We start from the raw sequence: 25,269 nt of genomic DNA, 5'->3' as shown, positions 1-25,269 counted from the left end.
CAGTAGGACATCATCGATAGACGTACTAATAATGTAGGAACTTGGATAGTGAGTAGTGTGCAGGACAGGGAGAGGACGGTGAAGACCCTCTGTGCCCCCTTCCGTTCACGCCTGGGGATCGGAGGGATTGCCAAGGTCCTCTCATTTGAAAAACCACAACCACAATACGGTGGTATCCTGATTTAAGGTTTTACAGCGGGGACTAAATTTTATACACTAAATGAGGACCTGCCATTTTTTCAGGTTTTAGGATCTGTAATGATTTGGAATGGCTTTTTATGAATAAAAAATATTATTTTAAGGTACTTAAAGGTGCTGCATGCAGAAACAAATTCATTGATTAAATGTTCTCTTCCCAATTAAGGTTGTATAATACTTTTGCGGAATCCGCTAAAAAAATGGGTAGTAGAAATAAATAATGAGAGGAATTGCTTTAATGTAATATTTTAAGAAAATTATAATATTCATCAACTTAAAAGCATTCCCACGCGGAATATTCTTATGGAAATAAGTGATTCCATTTTACGCATATTTCAGTGGCCTCGAAAAATATTTTAAAAATTCTTTCTGTAAAAGTGACATGTAGGTGACTGTTGCATTTCTAATATAATAAAAAAGGTGTAAGTAGATAGTAAAAAAATCGTCATAGCATCAATAAAGATGAGTTATATAAAGGGACCGCAGAAGATCGCTAACCCCGAATTTTAAACTGCCGAATATTGCAAACAATCAGATTGGCATATGTTTCCTTCTCCATGGTGACAACCAAGGCAAAATGCCTTATCCTCCCAGGAGTATTATCTTCATCCGTGGCTTGTGATGAATGCTCATCTTCCTGCGTACATAATTAATGCATGGCTTCGAAAGGATCAAAGGAATAGAACAAGTGCCTTTTATATTTTGAATGACTATTAACATCTTATTCATCACCATTGGGGAATGCTACTATCCACCGAGGATGTAGTAATAGCTATAGTAAGTATAAGTTTGTCTTCTTTGTTATTAGGATTATAGTCTTGATTCACCAGCCCAGGATTGAATGTTCCAAAATATGGTTCTAATTAATCATGGACCATCTCTCTCTGGGGCAAACACTTGATATAGGCAATCATTCTTACACCACTCTGGTGTATTAGAAGGCGAAAAGCAATAAGGAAACCATGCAGCAAATCAATTACATGCCGCTTAAAACATATTTCAATAATAAGTAACAAATAATAATAAATAATCATACAACATATCGGATATATATGTAATACTAATAATAGGGAAGCTGTGGTGCATCCCATCCTTCTACGTAATACTGAGGTCTACTGGAATATCTGGATTGACAGCAATACTCTACTCCATTGAGATTATTACAATATGCGGGTGCCTCCCAGATCTGCATTTGGGAAAGGAACATCTATGGTACTTTTTACTCAACTTCATGCTGATTGAGGGCCAGAGAGGATGCAAAGTGCTTTCTTTCTTACTATCTCTCTTTATTATATCAGCTAAAAAAATGTGTAGTAGAAATAAGTAATGAGAGGATGACAATTGTTTTAATGAAATATTTTAAGAAAATTATATCTCTTATTCTCCCAAGAGGATTATCTTCATCAGTGGCTGTTGATGAATGCTCATCTTCCTTCGCACATAATTAATGTTTGGCTTCGAAAGAATCAAAGGAATAGCACATGTGCCTTTGATATTTTTAACGACTATTATCTTATTATTCATCACCATTGGGGAATGCTACAATCCACCGAGGATGTAAATTTGAAATACATTGCATAATTCTTAATAAGATAGCATCCCACAATTAATTCATACAAATTTTTAAATAAATAACATGTACAATGATTTATTCTGCTTTAAAAATGTAAACCGGAAAGATCAGAAATAATGACATAAAAAATGAGTACTCAGTGAGGCAACATAAATATCCACATATATATATTTATAATACTAATACTAGGGAGGCGGTGGTGCATCCTCTCCTTCCACGTAATACTGAGGTCTACTGGGACATCTGGATCGACAGCAAGACTCTATTCCATTTTGACTATTACGAATTGGAGGTGCCTCCCAGATCTGCATTCGGGAAAGGATCAGCTGTGATACCTTTCACTCAACTTCATGCGGATGGAGGGCCAGAGAGGATTTAAAGGGCTTTAACCATAGCTACAGGCAGACGTTTTAAAACTGGCTTGCTGCTCCTGACATTTCTCATGTTTTTCTTGTCTTTGCCACATTGAGGACTAGTAACAATTATAATAACAATAATAATGATAATGATTTTATTTCTTTCAGTTATCAAGTTACAGAGATATCTTCAAAGAAAAAAATAAACTAAAATCGTAGGTATGATATTGATATATAAGAACAAACAACATTGGTTAGATTGCTGAAAAAATTAACAACACAACCAGTAAAATAAAATAAGTTCAAGCATTACAATAGTCTTTGATACCATGATTTAAAAAAGGCAACAATTCGCTATTTCAAGAAGTAAATAATTTACACATTTTTGTGCACTGTCTGAGAAGTAAGGGATTGCTTGACCAATAAGACTACGACCAGGGGCATTTAAAGTTACGCATGAGGGTTAAATAACTCAAAGCTGCTGAAAACTTACACCTTTGGAAAGGACATACAAATGCAGAAAGTGAATTATTATTCTAAATTTTCTACTACAGCGGTAACAATTTGATAGCTGAAAACAAATATTTAAATATAGGCCAAAAACTCAGTCGGACATTATGGTTAAACGTGCTAGTTGGGTAGGAACTTGGATAGTGAGTAGTGTGTAGGACAGGTAGAGGATGGCGAAGACCCTCTGTGCCCCCTTCCGTTCGCGGCTGGGGATCGGAGGGATATCCAAGGTCCTCTCATTTGAGAATCCACAACCATAATATTGGATCATATAGCAACTTTCGCAATGAAACAGTGTTCACATAGTTCTTTGGAGGTCCTATCAGTAGGATTTCCTTTGTAGAATTAATTCTTTCACTAGAATTTCTTGGATTTTCTGAATTTTTTTACATCACACTGTAATTGATACAAAATATGAATGAAACGGTTTAGGAATTCCCCTGCGGAATAGGGGTATTAGAATATTTTCGCAGTATCCCTTCTTGCGGTAAAAGGGGACTGAAAGAGTTTGCATCTATATTAGTCCTGTTCGAATGAACATAGTGAGGCATTAACTCCAGGGAAAATATAATACACTAAATTGTCTATCAAATGTTAATGATGTAAGAAAATAATGTGGAAATATATAGCTACAAATCTACTTTGGCAACATCAAAATGAGTCCCATATTGTTTTAATTGCTGCCTGAAATCTCTGCAGTTCACTGTAGAAATTTTAAGTATACTTTTAAAATAATTCCCTGCGGAATAGGGGTTTTAGAATATTTCCGCAGTATCCCTGCTTGTCGTAAAAGGCGACTAAAAGGGTAGGCATCTTAATTAAACCTTTTTTCGTGGACATAGCCAGAGAGTGAGCTTCAAGAAATACACTTCAGTCTACGTTGTATACAATATACCTGTTCTTTAAAATAATTCCCGGCGGAAATGGGAATTTTAGAATATTTCCCAGATGTGCATTTGGGATAGGAACAACTATGGGGCCAGAGAGGATGCAAAGTGCTTTCACTATAGCTACAGGCGGACCTTTTAAAATTGGCTTGCTGTTCCTTACATTTCTCATGTTTTTCTTGTCTCTGCCACATTGTGGACTAGTAATAATTATATTAACAATAATAATGATAATGATTTTATTTCTTTTGGTTAGGAAGTTACAGAGATATATTCAAAGAAAGAAATATAAAAAAATTCAAAGAAATGGGAATTTTAGAATATTTCTGCAGTATCCCTGCTTGTCGTATAAGGCGATTAAAAGGATAGGCATCTTAATTAAACCTTTTTTCGTAGACATAGCCAGAGAGTGTGCTTAAAGAAATACACTATAGTCTAAATTGTATACAATAAACAACGTATTCTCAAGCATCATCATATCAACTCTCTAATTTTCCTTCCCTCACTCCCACCCCAACCCAAAAATATTATACTTTATCCACCCTGCTGCTTGCAAATGGCCTGCTAATTACACTTCAGTGTTCATCTGCTGCTACCTCAACCTTTCCATTACTCTGCATGGCAGTGGTGTCTGTATTCTTGCAAGAGAGGAGAGAATAAGCAGCATCCCAGAGATTTGTGAAGAAGCTGTCCCACTGGCTGGGTGAGCCATGCACCTTAATTGTGATGCGTTTTGCCTGGCTCGGCATTCTAATCTCGGCTCTCGGACCTGACCACACATGAGGCCCTTCTCAAGGAGGGACTTAATTTTGCCGGTCTACGCTTTATCCAGGAGATGAGGATCACTGCTGGACCTACTGGCCAACCAACCACCTTCATTCGGCTGATGACCAAGGATGCTAACATGGTGCAGCAGCTTCTCCAGGTAGGTCCAATTGTCTTTGGCCAAAAGCTCAAAGTATAGCCATCCCATCCACCATACAGCCAACCCACCCTTATGCACACTCTGGCAGGAAGGATCTATGCTTTGAAAGGTGTGGAGCTAGCCAGTGGCGCAGCGAGGGGGGTTTTGGGGGATAAAACCTCCAACCCAGTGAGAAATGGGTGGTGGAATCCACGTGGGACCCACGTGGAAATGTAACGTGGATACCACGTGTTTTTGGTCGTGGAATCAACGTGGAACCCACGTGGAAATTTGGTGGAAAAATTAAAACAGCAGTAGGTGCTGTCCTAAAACCATTAAAACCTCAACCACTCTATATCTAAACCTTCTATATATGTGTCTACGATTTTTCATGTGCTCTCATGGCTGCCTTTCCACGAATTATATAAAAATAGAATGTGCGATACATTTTCACATAACTAGCGTGGTTTCAGGATGATAAATGACGCAATGTCACCAGAGAGTTAAGTTCCACAAATTAGAAATTGTTTAACATTTTATGATAATCACCACAAATCCACTTGAAATCAACGTGGATTCCACGTGGGTCCAACCACTCAATATCCACCACCACCAAATATCCACCACTCAACGTGGATTCCACCACCCATTTCTCACTGGGAAACCTCCCCACAGAACTCAGAGAAATTTTTAAGTTTTATCAATTTTTCTGAATTAGATTAATATTACTTATAGAATAGTGTAAGGATAAAATATCTCTCAGAATGCTGTAAAATTCACCATTTTGGGCCATTTATCTTTATTTTTTATGACAGAGGGTCCCCACACCTCCCGCTTACCCTGGCAGGTATGCCACACCCCCAGGACCCCATAATTATTTTGCGTCTGAAACCCCCCTATCTTTTATCCCTAGCTGCTCCTCTGGAGCGAGCCATCGTTCTATAACTTGCGATGTGGAGAATCTGAAATGTGCCAACTGCTCTGGAATGTATCCAGCCAGAGAATTGAAATGCTCCATGCAGCAGGCACAGGCAGAAGGGTTAGCACACACAGTGCCACTAGCATCTTGTTCCTCTCTCTTTTAAACAGGACCGGCAACCACGTCTCCCGTCTCCAAGGATGACCTCCTTTGGCTCCTGAGTCTTCTGGTGGCCAACCTGCTCCTGCAGGAAGGAGTAACCAATGCAGACATTTTTGACAACACGTCGCATGATGCCCTAGTATACTCCATGAAGATGGTGTAGATGTGAAATCAGCCATTGTCGACTGTAGAGAAGGTAGAGAGATGAGGTGATTATTCTTTCTTTCTAAATAATTGTTTTTCTATTTTGCACATTGGCCCTTGGGCAATGAATAATTTAATTGTTTGTTCTTTAAAAAAATGAATAACTTCATATTTTCTTCATCAGACTAAATCTCTTATGAATTTCACTAAGCCCTTCAAGCAACTTATTCAGAATTTTTAAAAGAAATAATGTTTGGTGTATTTTTGTAGAATCTAAACCCATTTCACAGCATATTTTTCTTATCTTTTATACTTCTGCAATTCTCACAGTTAGTATTTGTTCACCTGATAATTTTTCTCCAATTCTTCTTTCTCATATTTATTCTCATTCATAACCTTTATCACACATTCTATATTTTATTAAATTTAAATTGAAACCAAAGTTTGTTCACCTTATATGTTTAACTACTTTAAAGAATTCTTAAATCTAATGAAATGAATTTGAACTTTCCTGTTAGAGTTTGAAAATTAAAATGCATTCCATCTGATGCCTATATGGCAAATGAGTTTGAATTCATTTCTTCTTCATAATTTCTTAAGTTTGCTCATTTGTCTACATTGAGAATAAGTTAAATGTAATCACCAGATTAATCTTCTGATGTTGGGCATGTAAATAACTGCATATGATAAAAGACATTAAAGCCTACCAACAAATGAAAACAAAATATATATGTGTAAGTAACCTGCTTGTAAACAAGACTAGTGCAGCTCAAATTTATTATAATGTGTATTAACTCCGATCTTTAACCTTACAGCACTCCATACGAGCAGATCAAAGGAAACGGTGATAACAGCATCAAGACATCCCTTGACTTCAACAAGACTTCTTCATATCATCAATTACAGGGCGGTCTACATGGGGTTTTACCGGTTTCCCTCATGTCTTGGACTAATGTCGGACCAAAAGCCATTCCGGAAAGAAAGAGTTCCCAATTTCTGCAACATGCTCATTAACAAATGTAAAAAAATTCCTAAACAGGGTTCATTATCTATATATGTCTACTACAAATTAATATGTAAATATCCATTTTACACTGGCAGCATTGGAAATAAACCTCTTTTAAATGAAAGTGAATATTGATCCTTTGGAACTGATTTCGTCATTGAGGTGGTCTCAGTGGCGCCGACTCCATGGGGCCTGAAGGGGCCCGAGCCCCCTGAGAAATTTGTCATTGGTGTGAGGAAAAAATGTGTCAGGCTTGTCGATTTTCCTCCAAGTGGCCAGATATTGAGATTCGAGTTATCAGGGATCTGATGTTGATTATAAGACTCTTTTTAAATGCTTCAAAAAATTACAATTCACTACTTATAAAATTTCCCGGGGCAAGATCTCCGGTTTGGGCCCCCCCAATATTTTTTGTAAGTCGGCATCCCTGGGTGGTCTCAAGGATTTTATCGGGTATCGTTTTCAACTGATCCATGATTATACAATACAGTATCAAGTATTGAGTAAATCTTTCTCGAATAGAGCTGAAAATGTGTAAATTTTTTGTGTTACTTAGAACCAACATTGTCATAATCGGTCCATTTTATCTTATTATGATTGTCATTCCTTGCTCTCTCGATTCCTTGCTTAAACTTACCTAAATACTAATCCTTGAACTAGGGCTGGGACTAGGAGTTTTGTCAGGGGGCAAAGATTACCTTCCCCCCTCCTCTGATCCTCCTCCCCAGATCCCTCCTTGCCCACTCCCTCCCCATACCCTATTCTATGTAATACATCCGTAAGCTATTTTATGAAATGCTAAAGTTGAAATTGTTGGGATCATTAAATTCCAAGAGGATAAATGTGGACTTAATATGGAGAAAAGAAAGATGGCACTGTCTTAAGAAACCATCACCGGAAGGCTACAATCTTTACTACGGTAAAACTAACAGTACATTGTAGGCAAGTGCGCAAAAATTCAAATAACTTATTTCAGCTCGATTACCTACAGAAATAACACCCTCACTTAATTGACAAATACATTTGGCATATTCATACCCTCAATACCCTTCAGATGTTTGACATTCACCAGTCCTTTGGTCATTACATCTGCCACTATATCATTAGTTGGACAATATTTCACGATCACCTTGCCATCCTCAACCAATTTTTTTACAAAGTGGTACCTAATGTCAATGTGCTTAGATCGCTCTTTGACATCAGGAGAGTTGACATTTTTCACAGCAGATTGATTATCATTGAATACATACATAATACCAACTTTCCACGCAGCTCTTCCATAGCACTCAGCTCACTGCTGTTCAAAACAGCTTTTATATTCACTGTGCAAACATGTTCTAGACTATTATGGAGAGCAATAAGATTTTTGGCACACAACTCAAGCCTAACACACTCTGCTTCAGCATTTGATCCCAGCCCACTGCACCTTTAACAAACTTTATCACATAGCCAGAATGAGAAACTCTGTCTTCTTTTTTACTAGCCCAGTCAGCATCCACATATCCTTCAATTAGCTTTCCACTCCTTTTGTACACATTACCATTAGCAATTGTTGCCTTTAGGTAACGCAAAACCCTTATTGCATACTTGCAATGTTCCATGGTATACCAGTTGTTATATCTACTTAAGTGACCCACAGTAAATGCAATGTCAGGTCTTATACTCAGGCCTAAAATTTTTTAGCATTAAATCAACACTGAATTCATTATCCATGGGCTTACCGGTTTCCGCAATTTTGTGAATGATATCCTGCATACCCATGTCATAATCACATAACTAACTAAAATTGATATGCGTCGTGTCTAGCAACTCGTCCATCAAGGCCATCCTTCTGAACACACCTTTGTCCTCAAAAACATTGCACAAATTATTCCATGCCTCAAACGTAGTTTCTGCAGTCCTAACATGGATAATTAACTGATTTTGAACCATTAATGACATTTTGGAGCAAGATCTTAAATATTTCTTCATTGCCTCACACAGAGGATTGGATATTGCATCGTCCGATGGTGGAGCTAAAATACACTCTCCGAGATCATCAAGACCCAAGTATAGCTTCATCAGCTACTTCCACTTTGCCCAGTTACTTTCGTCCTCCTATTTGTCAGCCGGTGGTAAATGACTGTAAGCTACAGTGTTCCTGGTCTCCGATGATTTGGCAATTTGCATAACTGTCGCCATGTGCTTTCCGAGTTAAATTTTTACTGTAGTCTTAAAAACGAACTGCCATCGTATTTCACTAAATAATAATATTTTTCACTATACCAGCACATGTATACGTGTCCTGGCCCATAACCTGCTGAGATTAATAGGTATCAGAGGGATATTTATCACCATGCTAAAGAATCAACTCCACATCTTGAAAAGCACACAGGAAGACCACCCTCTTTATATCTGTCAAACTAACGGTATGTACATATGTATATGAAACTGAAAATAGTAGGCAAGTGCCCCAAAATTCAAATAACTTATTTTAGCTCGATTACGTACAGAAATAACATCCGGCAACCACATCAGATGTGGGAGGCATTGCGTACAGCACCCCCAGCCCAGCACTTAGAGGTCCTGGAGGATGGCGAGGTATATAAACTCTATTATTTACATTAAATCTCCAATACACCTTTCACTCGATCTTGCCTTATTCATGACTGAAGATTGCAAAAAATGTACCGGTCACTACTGACTTTTCCATAAAAAACCCAAATAATTTATTCATTTGTATAAAGCCATGCATAAAGGCACTCACTGGCACAGGCACATATTTGCATGTCCACGTATCCCCAAGGAATGGCCTTCGCAATGAAGGAATTTAGTAAAATCTGCGGTAAAATAGCAATGGAATCATAAAACTTTATATCTTGACAAAAAGGTTTTATCATTGTCATCTGCATTACCTTATGCCAAAATAATGATGCTCTTTCAACAGAAACTAATAAAATATAGTTTAAAGAAAGGTCCCACTTTCTAAATGTAAAGAAACACATTAAATTAAAAAACGTCGAGCACCTTCTGACCCCAGAGCTGCAAAGACCACAAAACGAACTGTTCTTCTGTTGAAATGGAATGATTTTGAAACACTCCTACTAATAAATAACATTTCAAAAAGCTCATGTTCCCTTCTCTGCCTGGCACAAAACTATTCTCACAAAAGTAGCACTTATTCAAATATGTATATTTCTATCCAATTGAAAGAATGCTTCAGCATGCATTATAGGTAATTTCAAGAGTCAACAGAAACGGCCCTAAACAAAATATATGTTTTAAAATAATGTCCTGTCATTAATTTATAATGACGCTGCTACCTCAAGGGAAAACGGCTTAACATCCCAACCGGCGGATGAAGTACTTAGCTAGAAATGTCCACCACCATTTAAGCAGGCATCAGAAAAAATGATCAGGCTGTCTATAAAAAATCCTCGTTATCACCTGCATTTGAATCCAAGTTAAATGGGTGAGATGCCATCATCTTGCCTTCACTGATACTACTTCTCATGCTCTGTTCCATTCCAGTTTCACCTCCAGTATATAATACCTTAATCCGTTAAACTTTTCCTCCCGATCAAATTGCCGCCTCATCACTTGAGTGTAGGTGTGATGATCAGACTCTTGCCTAAATTCTTCTAATTGGAGGATTCGAAATAATATGATTATGAAATTATTCACACCTTACCTTTATCTGGACTCTAAAATGGAAGTTAAACGGTATATAAGATGTTATAAATTAAATTTGAATAAGTGTAAATATATATAGGAATATATTTACATATATCATAATTTTATGGATAAAATTGAAATACATCATAGAGAAAATATATATTTTAAAATAATTTTTTGTCATTAATATGTAATAAAGCTTCCCCGTACCATTATTTTACTGTGACATTTATCCTGTTCATTGGAACTGGCATACTTTCTGTTCGGTCCTCGAATAGGGCATAGAGTGCAGGACTGGGAGAAATTGGTGAAGACCCTCTGTGCCCCCTTGCGTTTGTGGCTGGGGAAAGGAGGAATCGCCAAGGCCCTCTCATTTCAGTTTGATACAAATACATTAGTCTCTTGCTGATAGACTTATCTCTCTACATTGGAGGGAAGCAAAAGTCAGAAACATCTTACACCTCAAGGCAAACTTAAGTATAGCCAAGTGCTCTCTCAGTTCATGAGGCTACATATAAGTTATGATGTTTTTAACAGTATAAAAGTATGTAGCTCTGGCAGTAGTGGATACATATATAACTAAATGGGTGGACACAAAAGATATTTTGAGCTAACTGTACTTTTATCGTAATAATAAATAACCAAATCACATATAAAATTTAAGTGGGGATAAACCAGTCACTAGAAAGCTTAAGGGTGGCATCTTGTCTCTGTTTAATTTTTCTGTTCTCATTACTACTGCTATGAAGGAAGGATGGAGAGAAACCCGTAGACCGCATTGGTCCCACTCTTAATTAAAGGCTCCAAGGGGACCACAGCTGAACATCCCATCGGACGTAGGGAGTGTCGTGCCAGAAATTTCCACCACTCATCATTTAAGCAGTGTTTCTTTCAACGCTGGGATTCAGCCCTAGCCCATGGGATGGAATGCTAGCACTCCAGACACCACAAAAACCCATTGGTTCATATGTCATTACACCAAGTTCAGACTCACCCACTCTCAGATGCCACATGCTGATTCCATAGTGGGTGAGAACCAAACTGGGAGGGACCTGGTACCATGAAGTTTTGGCCGCCTTATATGGCTCTGTCCCACTGCCTGCCGGATGCTGATTGGTCAATACCCTCTTCATAACGTTGCTGATTGGGTAGCCTTGGTCTCGATTGAAACTATTGTTTTTGAGTATTTCCAAGGCTTCCCTGATCAGCCTTGGATAGTAGCGATTCTCATTGGCCACCATCTTCGTTCCTTCGAAGTCTATACTGTGACCTGCCTCACTCCACGCGTGTTCTGCAATGGCCGACAGGTGGAGCTGCTTCTGTTTTGTGGCTCTTGCATGCTCTTTTATCCTGGTCGCCATTCCTCGGCATGTCTCTCCTATGTAAGCTTTCCCGCACAAACACGGCACTTTGTAGACGCCTTCACATAAGTCTTGTGGAATGTTGTCTTTCGGTCCAGGTACTAGGTTGTGGATCTTGGTCACGCAATTGTACCTTGAGACCACGTCGTGTTTTCTCAGGATCCTTGAAATTCTTTTCAAGCAACCCCGCGGAAACCTACACCAGAATTTCACTAACCTCTATGGGGAGGAGATTCTCAGGAAGTCCGAGAGATTTGAGAAGTTAAGGAAGAAGAAGGGGAAGCTGTTGTCCTCTCCCGCTTTCCTGCAATGCTGCAGGGACACCAGCACATTACCATCATGTGTGGAGGTGAAGCACCATCTGAAGACCCTTGCAGCCAGAAAAATACTTCGACGCACCAGCGAAGCACTCTTGCGGGAACGAATCCATCACAAGAGGTTGGACCTTCACTGTTTATCGGAGGAACTTTACCATATTCACCTCGAACTAGCAGCAACACTCACGGCCACCGACTGGGACACCATAGACAAGTTATCATTTGAATCATCACGGGCCGTGGAAACGACGCACCGGGAAAACCAGATCAAGAAGTACGAGAAACTTCAGTCCCGGCAATACCCGGTACAGGCGGTCCTCGACTTTCGTACACTCGACTTTCGTACAATTCGCACTTTCGTACGTTCAAAATTGACACCTTTTACTTGACTTTCGTACGCTAAATTCGGACTTTCGGACGTTGGTCTGTAATTTTTTTAAAATTCCCGCGATGTTTATTGCGCATCCCAACATTCAATTGTTTCAAATGGCAGTACATGCGAACAATACGAACGTATATAATGAAGGGAAGGTAGTTGACTCTAATCTAGGTGATTTATTTGGGAGAAGAGACTGCCTGCTATAGGCTCCTTTATCAAGAGAAGAAGAAAGCCTTCATTGAAGATATTTTTCAAAAGAAGTTGACTATACATCATCAAATAGCTTTCCATAAAACTAGTAGGATCTTCTTTCTAATTGTATTCTTTCGTTTGAGTGCTGTTTAATTCATGTAAACCTTCAGCAACGATATAACACGAAATATCACCCGAATTCCTTTTGTCTTTTTTGAATAACATGCGAAATATACGCGATCACGAATGTCACCTGCCAAATGACGAATTTTGGTGTAAAAATTAAAAGGTATCCAGAGTGTGGGTTCAACAACTACATTTTGTTATGCTTCATGATATGTCCTTTTATTTATAGTGGACGTAATAAATGGAATGTCAACTTAAACGCCAAGAGGAAGTTTCACTCGATAGCCAACGGAGTTCTTGTTTTTTAAGCTTTTATTTGCATTTTCTGCGTATTTTCGAAAGAAATTAGATGATTTGAGGAGTTTTATTAACATATTATTAAAATTAAGTCAATTGTAATGAATCCCGTGAAAAAAAAGGTTTTAGTACGTATATTCCGCTCTTTTGGAACGTAACCCCTAATTAGTATGGAGGCCAATGGTTCGACTTTCGTACATTCGACTTTCGTACAAGTTCTCGGGAACGCATTGTGTACGAAAGTCGGGGACCGCCTGTACCTGACAACGGCCCTAATAAGGACCGCACTATTGTCAACCTAACGGACATGACACTCAACGAGTCCACCACGGAAGTGCTTGCTAAGGGGCTAAACTTCGCCATAACGCCACGGGACATACCGAGGGAGACAATCATCACTGAGGTGGAGTCTGGCATCCGGAAACTTCCAAAAACTGTGGCGGACGAAGTTAGGGAGGACGTCACTCGCGTTTTACGCAGTGCTAAGCCACCAAAGTCGAACATCACACCCAAGGAAAGAGCTGCTCTCAAAGCCCTCCGAGAGGATGGAAGCATAGTGGTATTACCTGCGGATAAGGGGAACGCGACTGTATTGATGAAGAAGGAGGACTACAACAGGAAGATGGAAGAGCTTCTGTCAGACCTTGTCTACCACAAATTGGAAAAGATCCCCATGGCGAAAGCGGACTGGGAGACGAGAGCCATCATCAAGAGGTCCTATATTCCGGTCGAAGAACAGAGACGGCTAATAGTGTCGGTGCCTAAACCACCTAGGCTATATGGCTTACCAAAGATACACAAGGAGGGTGTACCTTTGAGACCTATCGTAAGCCAAATTGACGCTCCAACCTATCACCTCGCCCAATACATTGCTAATACTCTACAAGAATACGTGGACAACACCTCTTATCACATTAAGAACTCAGCTCACTTCGTGGAAATCATAAGAGACCTCACTATCAAAAAAGAAGACATCATCATCGGCTTCGATGTGGTATCGCTCTTCACAAACGTGCCAATTGCAGATTCCGTGGATATAGTGAAGAAGCTGACCAGCTCTGGCATCCCAAAGAACTTCCCCAAGCTTGTGGAGCATTGCCTGAAAAACACCTTCTTTCTGTGGAATGGCAGTTTCTATGAGCAAACAGACGGAGCAGTGATGGGATCGCCCCTGTCCCCTGTGATGGCCAACCTCTTCATGGAGGACTTTGAGGCGAAAGCTATCGAGACATATCAGAAGAAACCCAAGTTGTGGCTGCGGTATGTAGATGACACCTTCGTCGTATGGCCACACGGCGCGGAAGAACTTGACAAATTCCTTTGTCATCTCAATCAGCAACACCCAAGAATCCAGTTTACCATGGAGACACGCATCCCAGCACTCTTTCTAAGCATTATGCCTACTCCGGCATTACCATTTAGCAATCCTGTGTGTATCATTCTGTAGCTTCCCCTCAAAAAATCACCTTCTTGGGGCCACTTCATTTCGCTGATGCCCAATACGTCGAGGTTCATTCTTCGCATCTCCACCTTCAAGTTCTCTAGCCTACCGCAGGTACGAAGTGATCTAACGTTCCACGTTCCTATCCTTAACATTCTATCACCTTTGCCTGATGTACCCTCTCAAGCAGCCCCCACCTGCAGATCCGAATGGGAGACTTGTTTATCTCTGGAATATTTTACCCGAGAGAATTCCATCATGTCATTATATAAATTCAGTGGAGTAGCTACGACTCCTCGGGATGATATTGTGGTGGTTTCCACTTGCATTCCACATGGCAGTACTACAGCTGTTAAGTAAATGTTACCACACCCGTAGTGAAAAGTGTGTCCCTGTACCGACCAGTATGGCCTCCACCTTTGCACATGTGAAGAAGAGCTGCTGCCCTCTTCCCCGGGTAATAAGAGGCATAATTGTTGGCGGCCCCCAGTCGCCAATTCACGGTATCTTCACAGGTTTTGGTATCATTTAAATAGTCTACCTTACCCAAGGATAGACCAACACCCCTCAGAACACCGCCGCTTTTTGTCCATGACTGCTTATTCGATGAGAGAACTCGCTGATTTCGCAGCTAACCTCTGTATCTTAAGGTCGACCCACCATCTGCAACCCGGTGGATGCACTCGGTGGCTTTAAGCTCAGCCGCGAGATATTCATGATATATGAGATAATGTGTGTGAATGCATAGAATTGAAACTAGCAATTATCATTAAAAAAATTTGGTTCAAAATAAAATAATACCATGATGATAATATTCAAGTTTCAATGCTTCCAATATGCCTAGTTATTTACATACACGAAAAGAAAACTTCATTTATCAGAGTAGTCTATTACCTCACTCTTTGGTGACTATCATCAGTCTAATGGGCGCCCTGAGGCCTAAGGTTTTTTCTCAGCCAATATTCTGGTCAATATCAATCAAGTTTGCTCATCTTTTGCAAGGCATTTTGATGGCAGTGAAATTAAAACTAGAAGAAATTTTCACTCACACAAATTATTTTTTGTATCTAAAGTGGAGATCAGATAGTAGCATTCCTTACAAGTATTAGGAAATTAGAATGATAATTTTTGCTAGCAATCACCTCATAATTCATCATGAATAAAATGTATTTCACGCCAGTATACAAGTATACTACCCATGTTTGTCATTTCTTTCACGTTCCACTTATCCTTGAAGGCTTGCAAACAGCAAATCCGTAAGGCCATGTGGGTCACGTCAAATAAGGCTTCGCACAGGGCATTCACAGAGAGATTTTTCAGATATCAAGGTCAATACTGTGAAGTATTCTTTTCCTCAACAGATCATCTATAGGTACCATATCAAGGGTTGAGAACTCCAAGAAGGTAAACGAGCTCTTTTTTGAAATTTAGGTCTCGAATGTCATATCCTTGAATGACGATTGTCTTCTGTAATGCTTGGCGTGTCAAATTGGGTAAATTAGGGCAGTGGTGGAATTTTGGGGGTCTTAAATCAGTGGGGAAAATTTCTGAAAAACAGGGCACCAAGTGATAGGTTTTAAAGTAATTTTAACACTTTTCATACTCGAAAAAACTGCATTTGTTACGGAAATATTCTATAAGTTCTATATTTTCAGGCTCTATCATGCCTGCTGTTGCATGAAATCAGATAAAAAATAACTTTTGAACCATTTACGGTACGGCCAGCTTTATGAAGACATCAATCTAACTGCCAAATTTTTGTGAATAACTGTTCCGGAGAATTGGTACTGGGAACTATTTTCCAATTTCCTGAGAATAAATTATGTGATGTCATTTGGAAGGCGGATCCACTTGAAAAAAGTGATACATATCTGGACAGCAATAATAATTCTCTTTTATTATCATATACCAATCGTTTGATCGCTGCTTTCAGTATACATATTGAAAATGCTCCCAATTCCAAAGAAATAAGCCTAGAGGTAGAATGAGCAATTATGAAGCTAGTCCAATTATTTTACAGGTGCATGGCTAATTTGGAAAAGTAACTCATACTTGAATTATTGATTTGGAGCGTAATCAATAGCAGCAATGCCATTGGCCATTATCTTGAGAAGAAGATGATTCACAAATCACTTTTTTAATGTCTTGCTCGTCATTTCCTGGTAGCTATACCTTCAGTTTTTTTTTACATAAAAAGCACACAAAAGAACACACTGATATACATGTTATAAGAAATCCTAAGAAGAATACCAAATAATAAAGTCTGACTATATAGTGGCAACGTAAAGATCAACATTCAGAGACAGATTTCTTAGCGACTAATTTTCAGGACATAATGTATATTGCTGCATTCCCTGACATAGTTTGTTCCATGTTAAATATTTACTGGCCTCCATAGAGGGCATAGAGTTAGTATTTTCTTTGTCACTTACTACATACTTGTCTTCTAGGATAACATTCTCTGTGAAATAATGTTGACCATTTATTTCTCAATGGAATACATAGCTTGAAGGGAACTCCAAATTTTCTCTTTGAGGTATATGTAAGTGATTCGTCATTTAAGATATACTCCGATAATCTAAGTGAAGTGGGGCACTTAGACTTTTGCTCAGCTATTTTTTAAGTGCTTATGTCATGTACCTTTACTACAACGACATTCATGAATTAGGCCAAAAGAATAAGGTTTTTCTCTGTCATGGTCATTTTGAAGGCTCAGGCTATACCCTATTCATTTCCTCAACTACCAGCAACTTGCTAGACTTAATTCATCAATTGCCTTTGGACATTAAAAACTGATGCATACAGCTGTTGATGCATAAAAATATTATATTTTAATTTCTCTAAGTTTAGATTGTCATTAGTCTCTTTTTTAATATTTTTTGCTTTGAGTCATAGCATGTGCCTTATATGATACCATCATTATGATCAAAAGTAATTAAAAATGAATGATACCAAAATGATTTCCTATTTATTCATTCACTGCCTTTCTACCTCAATCTTTTATAAGATTTTAGCAATACTCTGAAAGTATATTATTTTGAAAGTGATTGATGAAATTTTATGGATCCAGTGTAAGCTAAATACTTAATAATACAATACCTCTTGTCTGTTGATGGAATATTTTTAAGCAATATAAAGCTAAATTGTTTTGTATCAGTTTTTTAATCTGCATGCCGCCAGAAATTCTGGTTACCTAACAGTAGAGCAACGGGAGTTCCATACTACCTAGAAGGATGGATAGGGGTCATTTGACCCCTAAATTGTCGTAAATTTCTGACAGACAGTAATTTTTTCAGCGCTCTTTCCACAAAATATGTTGTAGCATTGAATGGATTGGTTGAATTGGATGAATTATTCATCTTTATCTACATACTCCCCCGCAAGCTACCTAAAAGGCGTGTGGAATGGGGTGTCAGGACACTAGCCATTTACAAATAAAAAGGAACTTGGAAAATGGAAAGGAAATTGGTGCAATTCGGTGATATTTGGCACCTTTTTCTTTTTTGTACCTGTGGAGATGTGGCTGTTGGATTTGGAGATGTGTAAATAAATTGATTCATACTATCCATCATGTCTACTCCCACTTTGTTTTTATTATGAAATAGGATGGTCTCTGGTTTTTTTGTATTCGTTTTGGAAATAGTATCATGTGAGATCATATTGCTGAGTAAAAGTTCATTTTTGTTCTATTCTTCCTGATCCTGCGTAAGAGTATGGCCTAAGGGTTTTTTTAAACTCGCGTGGAATGAATTACAATATTCATGCTTCACGCCTGTTTTTTCTGATCATCCCTACAAGAGAAAGTTTCATTTTTTTCTAATTTTCTGACAGCTGCATGGATGGAAAATAATTGTTACAAGTTAAATTTATTCCTGAATTCTTGTATGTTATGGTCACTTAAGAAACTATTTATTCCCCCAATGCTTGGCTTGATGGCCAATCTTCATCTTTGCCACAATACGGAAATTCATTTAGGCCGTATTTTCACATCACATCTTTCAAAACCCAGTATTGATTCTTAATTTGTCTGGTGTATTTGGAATAAACCACATAAAATGGCAGCTTCATTTCATAGATAGAGCTGTGCATTTGCTGTTATTCCTGAGTCGCCATCGGATTCACTATCTTGGACTTCGGAACTGCAATCATTGCTTCCATCACACGCAGATGTTGATAGATTGGCCAGATGGTCCTTGAACTGATGTTTTGGTTTCACTTCCAGACTGATCTTCTTTTATCTACCCTGAAACAGCAAAAACACTCCATGCTGTACGATATTCCATAACAGCTATTTGAGTGGCGATGGCTCTCTTCCCTTGATATCTGTCTCGACTCCTTACTTTCTTCTTAAACTCACTTCTGACATTCATGCAAAAAAAATCTACAAACGAAAGCGCAATATTGTAGAATCTTCTACAGTTGCTCTGTAGGAATAGAGAGTCAGACAGCATTTGAAATGCATACGAGAGGATAAAAATTTCAGAAGTAGCGCTAATTGCCATTCGAAAGGTAGAGACTCAACCGCCAACCGTGTGCTGATCCATGTCTTCCACTCCCTCAAAAGGAGACAGGATTTTTCCCTGGCGGCAGCTTGCAGTCCACCTGCCCCAAACCTCGATGGGGTTAGGTGGCACTATGGTGGGTCATCCAGCAAAGGGGAAAGGCGGAGTGACTATGCCATTAGGCCAGAAAAATGAAACAGTTATTTATAAAAAACCTGAAGTGGTGTTGATAAAATATCTATGAGCTCTGAATCTAGGCTGACGGACACCACTCATGGCATACGTATGATCTTCCAGTGTGGGTAATACAATAATCATTGAACAATAAAAGAAATACAAACTTAAAATATCATAATTGCATGAATTTCATACAAAGAAATGAATGGAAACGTTTTATTTCCCTTTGCTGCCCGTAACATATTGAAAGATTGAGCACAACAAGTCACTATGCCTAGGTTTAGGAATACAGGTAGAAGCCCATCGGGGGAAACTGGAATTGAACCGGGTACTTGAGGGTTCAAAATTAAGGAAATCATCTACCACACTAGCCTATTGCTGATTATATGATATACATAGCACGAAAGAGCCCACGGGCAAAAAAAAATGTAGAAAATAATGGGAAAACATGTTTTGGGTCAAATGACCCCCTGCTGTCCATCTAGGTATAACCTCTCATTAAAATTAAAAGCAAAAAATTATATTTGAATTTACTTTAATTTATCAAAATATAGACCAAATGAAAAAGTTAAAAATTTTTCAAAATTAAAAAAAAAATTTTAATGGGAGAAAAATTAATTTAAATTCTGGAAATGGGTCCAATGACCTCTGCCGTCCTTCTAGTGTTAACCCATTCACTGCTGTGAATGTACCCGGTACGTTTGCATGGCTGGCTGCTGTGAACGTACCTTTACAACCTCCCTTCCATGCATTCAGCCCTTTCACCACATGAGATGGGTAGGTTTCTGGAGGGTGAGCTGCAGCTGAAGGGTTAATGAATTCCATGCTGCTTTTCAATTATAAGTGCTGGTAGTTGGCTGGTTTTTACATACATTTAATAATTCTCATAGTCTGGCAATACATTATGTCAGTCATCACTTTTTGAAACATTAAAAGAGGTATTTTTTGAACGCAATTTGTTTAAATAATGTAATGATCAGTGGCAAATACATTAGACATTTGATGAACACATGAGTACAAAGCACGATGCTGGAAAATTTTTCGAGAATATTTTGGATGCATTCAGTCTAAGCACCCAGTGCTACTTCTGGCAGTTTACACATCTAGGCAGGCTTGAGTCAAAGCTCTTCTTTCAGTGGTGGAGCTCCATTTATATTTCATGGCACTTGGAGGGCACTCTAAGACCACTTGCATTGGGAAAGCACATTTATGATTAACTTTATTGGCTGTGTCATTACCATGTCAGGGCCTTTCAGCCCACCAGTGGTCAGGCCCGTACTGGACCCCTTCATAGGGCAGTGGTGGTAATGGCCAGAGGGCCTCAGCACTATGCAGGGTGATCACTATCGACATGATCCAGAATGAATTATATTGGTTTAAATTATTGTTTTTTTTACTCAAAAAAGTGTTAATTACGCTTTTAAATGATTCATCATTGAAATCAAGTTAACTGCTCAATGTTGGCATTTAGGATGTATAGTTTGTCAGTTTCGGAACTGGAGGGTGCCAATGTATTCCAGGCTGGGGGGCAGCACACTGGGATGCCTCCCGGTGTGCCCTCCCAGCTTCCCAGCACTGGTCTGCCATTGGTTGGATGCAAAAAAATCTCAAGTTGGGATTGAAAGGGCACAAAATTTATCTTGACCAACCTTTACTTTTATCATAGTGAAAAAAGTAATCTTGTCACATGCAGAGGTAGGGAAAGATTTATTTAAACTGATCATACGCCTTTGCAAGACAGTGTCACCTTATTATGTAGAAGAGTTACAATTGTGGTTCTACAATGTTCGGCAAATAATTGGGGCCCGCAATGGGAAGTGCGAACCCTTACCACTGTCTTCATCTAGTAACACATTACCCTGTTTTACCCCACCAAAGATGAATTGTCAGCAGCTCTAGTTTCTGTGCACATTATATAACTTATTATTCTTAACCTGGATCAGCCCAATGTAACAAAAATGTCACACCTTGTATCGCTCCACTGTAATGTCTCTTGCATCGCTCGGGCAAGGTACATTGTTGTGTTTTATATTTTATTAGAAAGAGGAAACCAAGTGCTTCAATTCAGGGTAAGACCTATGAAGTGAGAGTGAAGACCTATGCTTTAAGTACCCCATGTACTTAGGCACCTTCCCTAGACACTAAAAATGGAGGTTCGTTTTGTGTAAGTATTTAATTTTTTCATTTACTATATGCGCTACAGCGACAATTTTTGGTATATATCAACATAATGATGCAAAATTATTAATAATACATTAACATGTTTGGTATTGCTTTCCATTTCTGTAATATTCTCTGATAAATGGTACTATGACATAAATGTCACATTGGGCGGATCCCTATACAAATCTTCAAAGTTGCGAATTATATGCTCTAGTCAGAATATATTGCAATTTCAACGTGTTTTCCTTTATATTCTTGCCAAAAGATTTGTATTTATCAATTAATCGATAAATTTGCGTTTATTAACTTTTATTCCGGCAATTACTCTTGCATTAAAATTTTTATTCTTAGTGATATCGATAGCTCAGAGATATTACACTGCGTAAAACCAAAGAGCCCCCGGAAAACGAAGACTTTGACGAAGTGTACCCAATACACCTTGAGCCGCAAGAAGCAGCAGTTGTGTCTGATGAGGACATTGCAGGTGACCAGGCTGGTGGACTTGTGGGAAATTGAATGGGAAGACAACCTAGGGCAAGAGTGGAGATTGTTTTGCGGCTTGATGATGATAATTCTTAAGAATTTCAAGAGAAGTCTGGAAGAATTTCGGTACCAGTTACACATAAGGAAAAGGATTCAAAGTCAATGAAGCCTAAATCACTTCTCCAAGGGAAAGAAGTAAAAAGAGAAGCAGCCCATTTGCGATGGGAAGGTAATTTTGTAAGAAATAGGTTATTCCTCGAAACAGATCTTCCTGTAAGAGGGATAAATCAAGCGTAGAAATTTTTGAAATAGATTTTTCGGATGACATTCTTCTTTTCTAATGGAAGAATCAGATATTTATGCTACATCTATTGTTTTTTCATCTCCTAGCATCAGAAAATAGGAGATGAAAATTTTCATTGGAATTTAGCTGTTATGAGGTAGTAACAGGTTTCCATCGAAGCGATGCTCCTGGGAATATTCTGGGGATGTTCACAACTCAATGGCTACCATAGCCTAACAAAGGAATAGGTCCCATGTGATTGGTAGATACTTTCACTGTGCAGACAATACGATGCCTGACATGAAAGACAAATTGTTTGAAGTCAATCCATTTTGGTGGTGGTGGTGGACTATTTTTTCTTGGCTTTTGGGTGTAGCTGTTCACGAGCGGAAATATGGGCATTGCATGACACAATTAGAGTTCAGGTGTGTAATAGTGCAAACGTAACTGGCCATATATCTGTGTGAAGCCAAGAATCAACACTACTTCATTTTCATCAGAGGCAGGCAACGAAGTATGTTACGATGCTAATGATCATTTAGTCCCTGTAATACTAAATAAAAGATAGCGTCGTGGTACTGAAGAATATTTTGCTTTTTTGTAAAAAAATTATTTAAATGTACCTTCAACAAATTCATTGATTGTGTCAATTCAAGATTCTGTAATTTCATAACACTCGTGACGAAAACTTTACATAAATTTAAAGTATTTTTTTTGTATGTATTTGAAAAGTTTGTAATATAAACATTATAAATTTAAATATACCCACCATTTGTGAAATAACATTGAAAAAATCACTTTTAAAACGTTACACTTGACATTGAAAATTTATGAATTACAAACAATGACACACGGAAAATTATTACTAAATATTCGATAATTTACTTTAAATCTAAACAAAAGATTGACAGTAGTGCACATAAATAATAATATGTGCAAAATAAATGTTTTGTTAGTGTTTTTTATCATTTAAATGCACTCTGCAGCACAAATGCAAAAAAATATTTGCTTCATATGGGGAAATATTACCTTGCACCAAAAGACAACAGATCTGCCCAATGTGACAAATATGTCACAGCCTGTATCTCGGAAACTACACAACCGATCAATGTAATATTTTCAGAATATACTAAAAATGAGATCCTTGACATTTCCCTAGAATATCCATTATTAATATTAAAAAAAAAATATTTTGGGCGGATCCAGGTTAATGGTTATGGTCAATTGTTTCAGCATGTTAAAAGTCACTTTCAATGAGCCACAATTCTGAAAATTCTAGTGCATATAGGAGACTTATTCCAAAACCTTACTCAGTCTTGAGCCATTAGATACTCAGGCCTAGTGGTTCAGATGAAAAACTCAAGTTCGGTGTTAGTTTGTATTTTAGTAACTAATTTCACGTCACCTCACTAATTACGTTATTTGGTAAAATTTACAAAATAATACATTGATGTAAACTGTTGTCACTCATTGTATCTTCCTCATAATTGGAGTAAAATATCATGCATGGAAGTATTTTTAGGAGTGATATTTAATTTTAAATACCTTAGGTGACAGAGGCGTGAAGATCTTGGAGCATGACGACTCAATTTTAGCTGAAACTTACCATATCAAGTGTGGAGTATAGTGTGAGAAAGCTTTGGGACTCAAGTGGGGTCTTGGAATACTGAAGTGACACAGTTTGAGTCAGGATCTAGACTTTAAAACCACTCTGGAGTATGACCCTAAGAATTCAGCTCATAAAAATTTATCATGAGATTCTATTAATGTAGTAATATCTTAATGATTTAACTATATACCAGATATTTTAAATTGTCAGCTGTTAGCCAGATGGGCAATAAATTGAGTCAGGTAGCTGAAAAATAAGCCACAATAAAAGAAAAAAAACAGAAAAGTTTCCAGTCAGCTTGCTATACAATGGAGATTCACGACCTTACAGGTGCAAATTGTCTACCATTAGGGTTCCTTTCATACTCAAGTGATTGCAGGATTAAATATTACATACAAATGAAAGTATTTGCCTCGTGGTTTGCCAAATGTCTGTTCTTCAAGAATAAATGTCGCAATTTTTTTCATTTGTTTGAACAGCATTATTCAGCCTGTAGTACTGTGACAAAGAAAGTTTTCTTTCAGATTTTTTCTTTGGCATTCACACTGTCTCTAGTCTTTTTTAATTCTCATGCATCCCTCACATGCATTATAGCAATATTTACGAGCAGATAAGATTCATTTTCCATGTGCTCAACATATCCTCGTATATGTTTTGATTTCTCCGTGATACATTGATTTTTTAGATACTTAATGTTATTAGACCAAAGAGACTCTATCACCGTGGAATGTGTCTTCCCCTAATTCATCTCCTCCATTGCTCCCCATTAAGAACCAAGAAGTGCACAAATACTTATTAAGATGATATGAAAAAAAACTATGCAAGCAGGATCAGCTCATTAAATTGACTCTTCCATGTTTTCAATAAGATGAACTTTTTCTGAGAAAAAAATTTTATCTGCCCCAATGCCAACACACAAAAGTTACAAAAATGTTTAATGTGCCGATCAAATCTTTATCATCTCTATCTGTTCAGCCCAAGCCCATACCAAATTCGCCAGAGCCTACAATACTGACTGTGATTTTGGAATTTTTGAATTAAAATTATAATATAACGTTGCAGCAATTACCTCACTGGCATCAAATCATGGTGCAGTAATGCATATTTACTGTTTGTATCACTTAAAACAGGTATAAATTAGTTAGGATGCATAAGTGTATTTTGAGAATGTTTATGAAAATAAATGCATCGCCATTGTGATAATGTGGTATATTTTGTATGTAAACCCTCATTCAATGCCTACTCACAGTGTTGTGACTACCGTAGGTATGAGGGGATAGAGCCTCCTCCAAAAGCCTCAGATAAATTTAAAGAATATATAAAACTATTGTCTAATTTAGGCATATAATCACTGCATCTCCTTAAAGCAAGAGTTAATTTATTTATATAATGGCAGTGAGCCCAGTCAAGGAATACCGACTTGAAACTAACCTTTAGGCGGAGAGGGGTCCTTTTCCTAAGCCCTCGATTCCCTCCCAGAGCATCTTATTATCTTATCCTACTCTTTGAATTCCTTTGGTCCTTTGGAAATTAAACTGATATCTATACAATATTAAAATGGTTCACATGGATGCTATAAGGTATGCCCAAAATATTTTCTGAATGTTTTGGGAATATTTTTTCTCC

At 38.0% G+C, this 25,269-nt stretch overlaps 1 protein-coding gene and 1 long non-coding RNA gene across 2 annotated transcripts; both read left to right on the top strand.

The window, feature by feature from the left end:
- Window positions 1–630: 630 nt before the first annotated feature.
- LOC124171708 lies at window positions 631–6,788 on the top strand. The gene is made up of 3 exons (XR_006867917.1): window positions 631–4,449; window positions 5,518–5,718; window positions 6,469–6,788. It is a non-coding gene; the product is annotated as an uncharacterized LOC124171708 (long non-coding RNA).
- Window positions 6,789–11,753: 4,965 nt separating this feature from the next.
- Window positions 11,754–21,784, top strand: LOC124171124. The gene is made up of 5 exons (XM_046550262.1): window positions 11,754–12,286; window positions 13,229–14,245; window positions 20,352–20,441; window positions 20,577–20,694; window positions 21,632–21,784. Exons 1-5 carry the CDS (start codon window positions 11,754–11,756, stop codon window positions 21,782–21,784), a joined length of 1,911 nt encoding a protein of 636 aa, XP_046406218.1.
- Window positions 21,785–25,269: the final 3,485 nt, after the last annotated feature.

Source organism: Ischnura elegans, chromosome X (assembly GCF_921293095.1).
Source record: "Ischnura elegans chromosome X, ioIscEleg1.1, whole genome shotgun sequence".
NCBI classification, from domain to species: Eukaryota; Metazoa; Arthropoda; class Insecta; order Odonata; family Coenagrionidae; genus Ischnura; species Ischnura elegans.
The sequence above is the reverse complement of the archived record's forward strand: the minus strand, read 5'-3'. Positions and strand labels throughout refer to the sequence as shown.

Excerpts from the sequence above, each read along its gene's own strand:
- LOC124171124 (XM_046550262.1), top strand. The coding sequence starts at position 11,754 with ATGTTGTCTTTCGGTCCAGGTACTAGGTTGTGGATCTTGGTCACGCAA. Across the intron at positions 20,442-20,576 it reads GGGCCTCAGCACTATGCAGG|GATGTATAGTTTGTCAGTTT; the intron begins GTGATCACTATC and ends GTTGGCATTTAG. Across the intron at positions 20,695-21,631 it reads CCAGCACTGGTCTGCCATTG|CTCAGAGATATTACACTGCG; the intron begins GTTGGATGCAAA and ends TGATATCGATAG.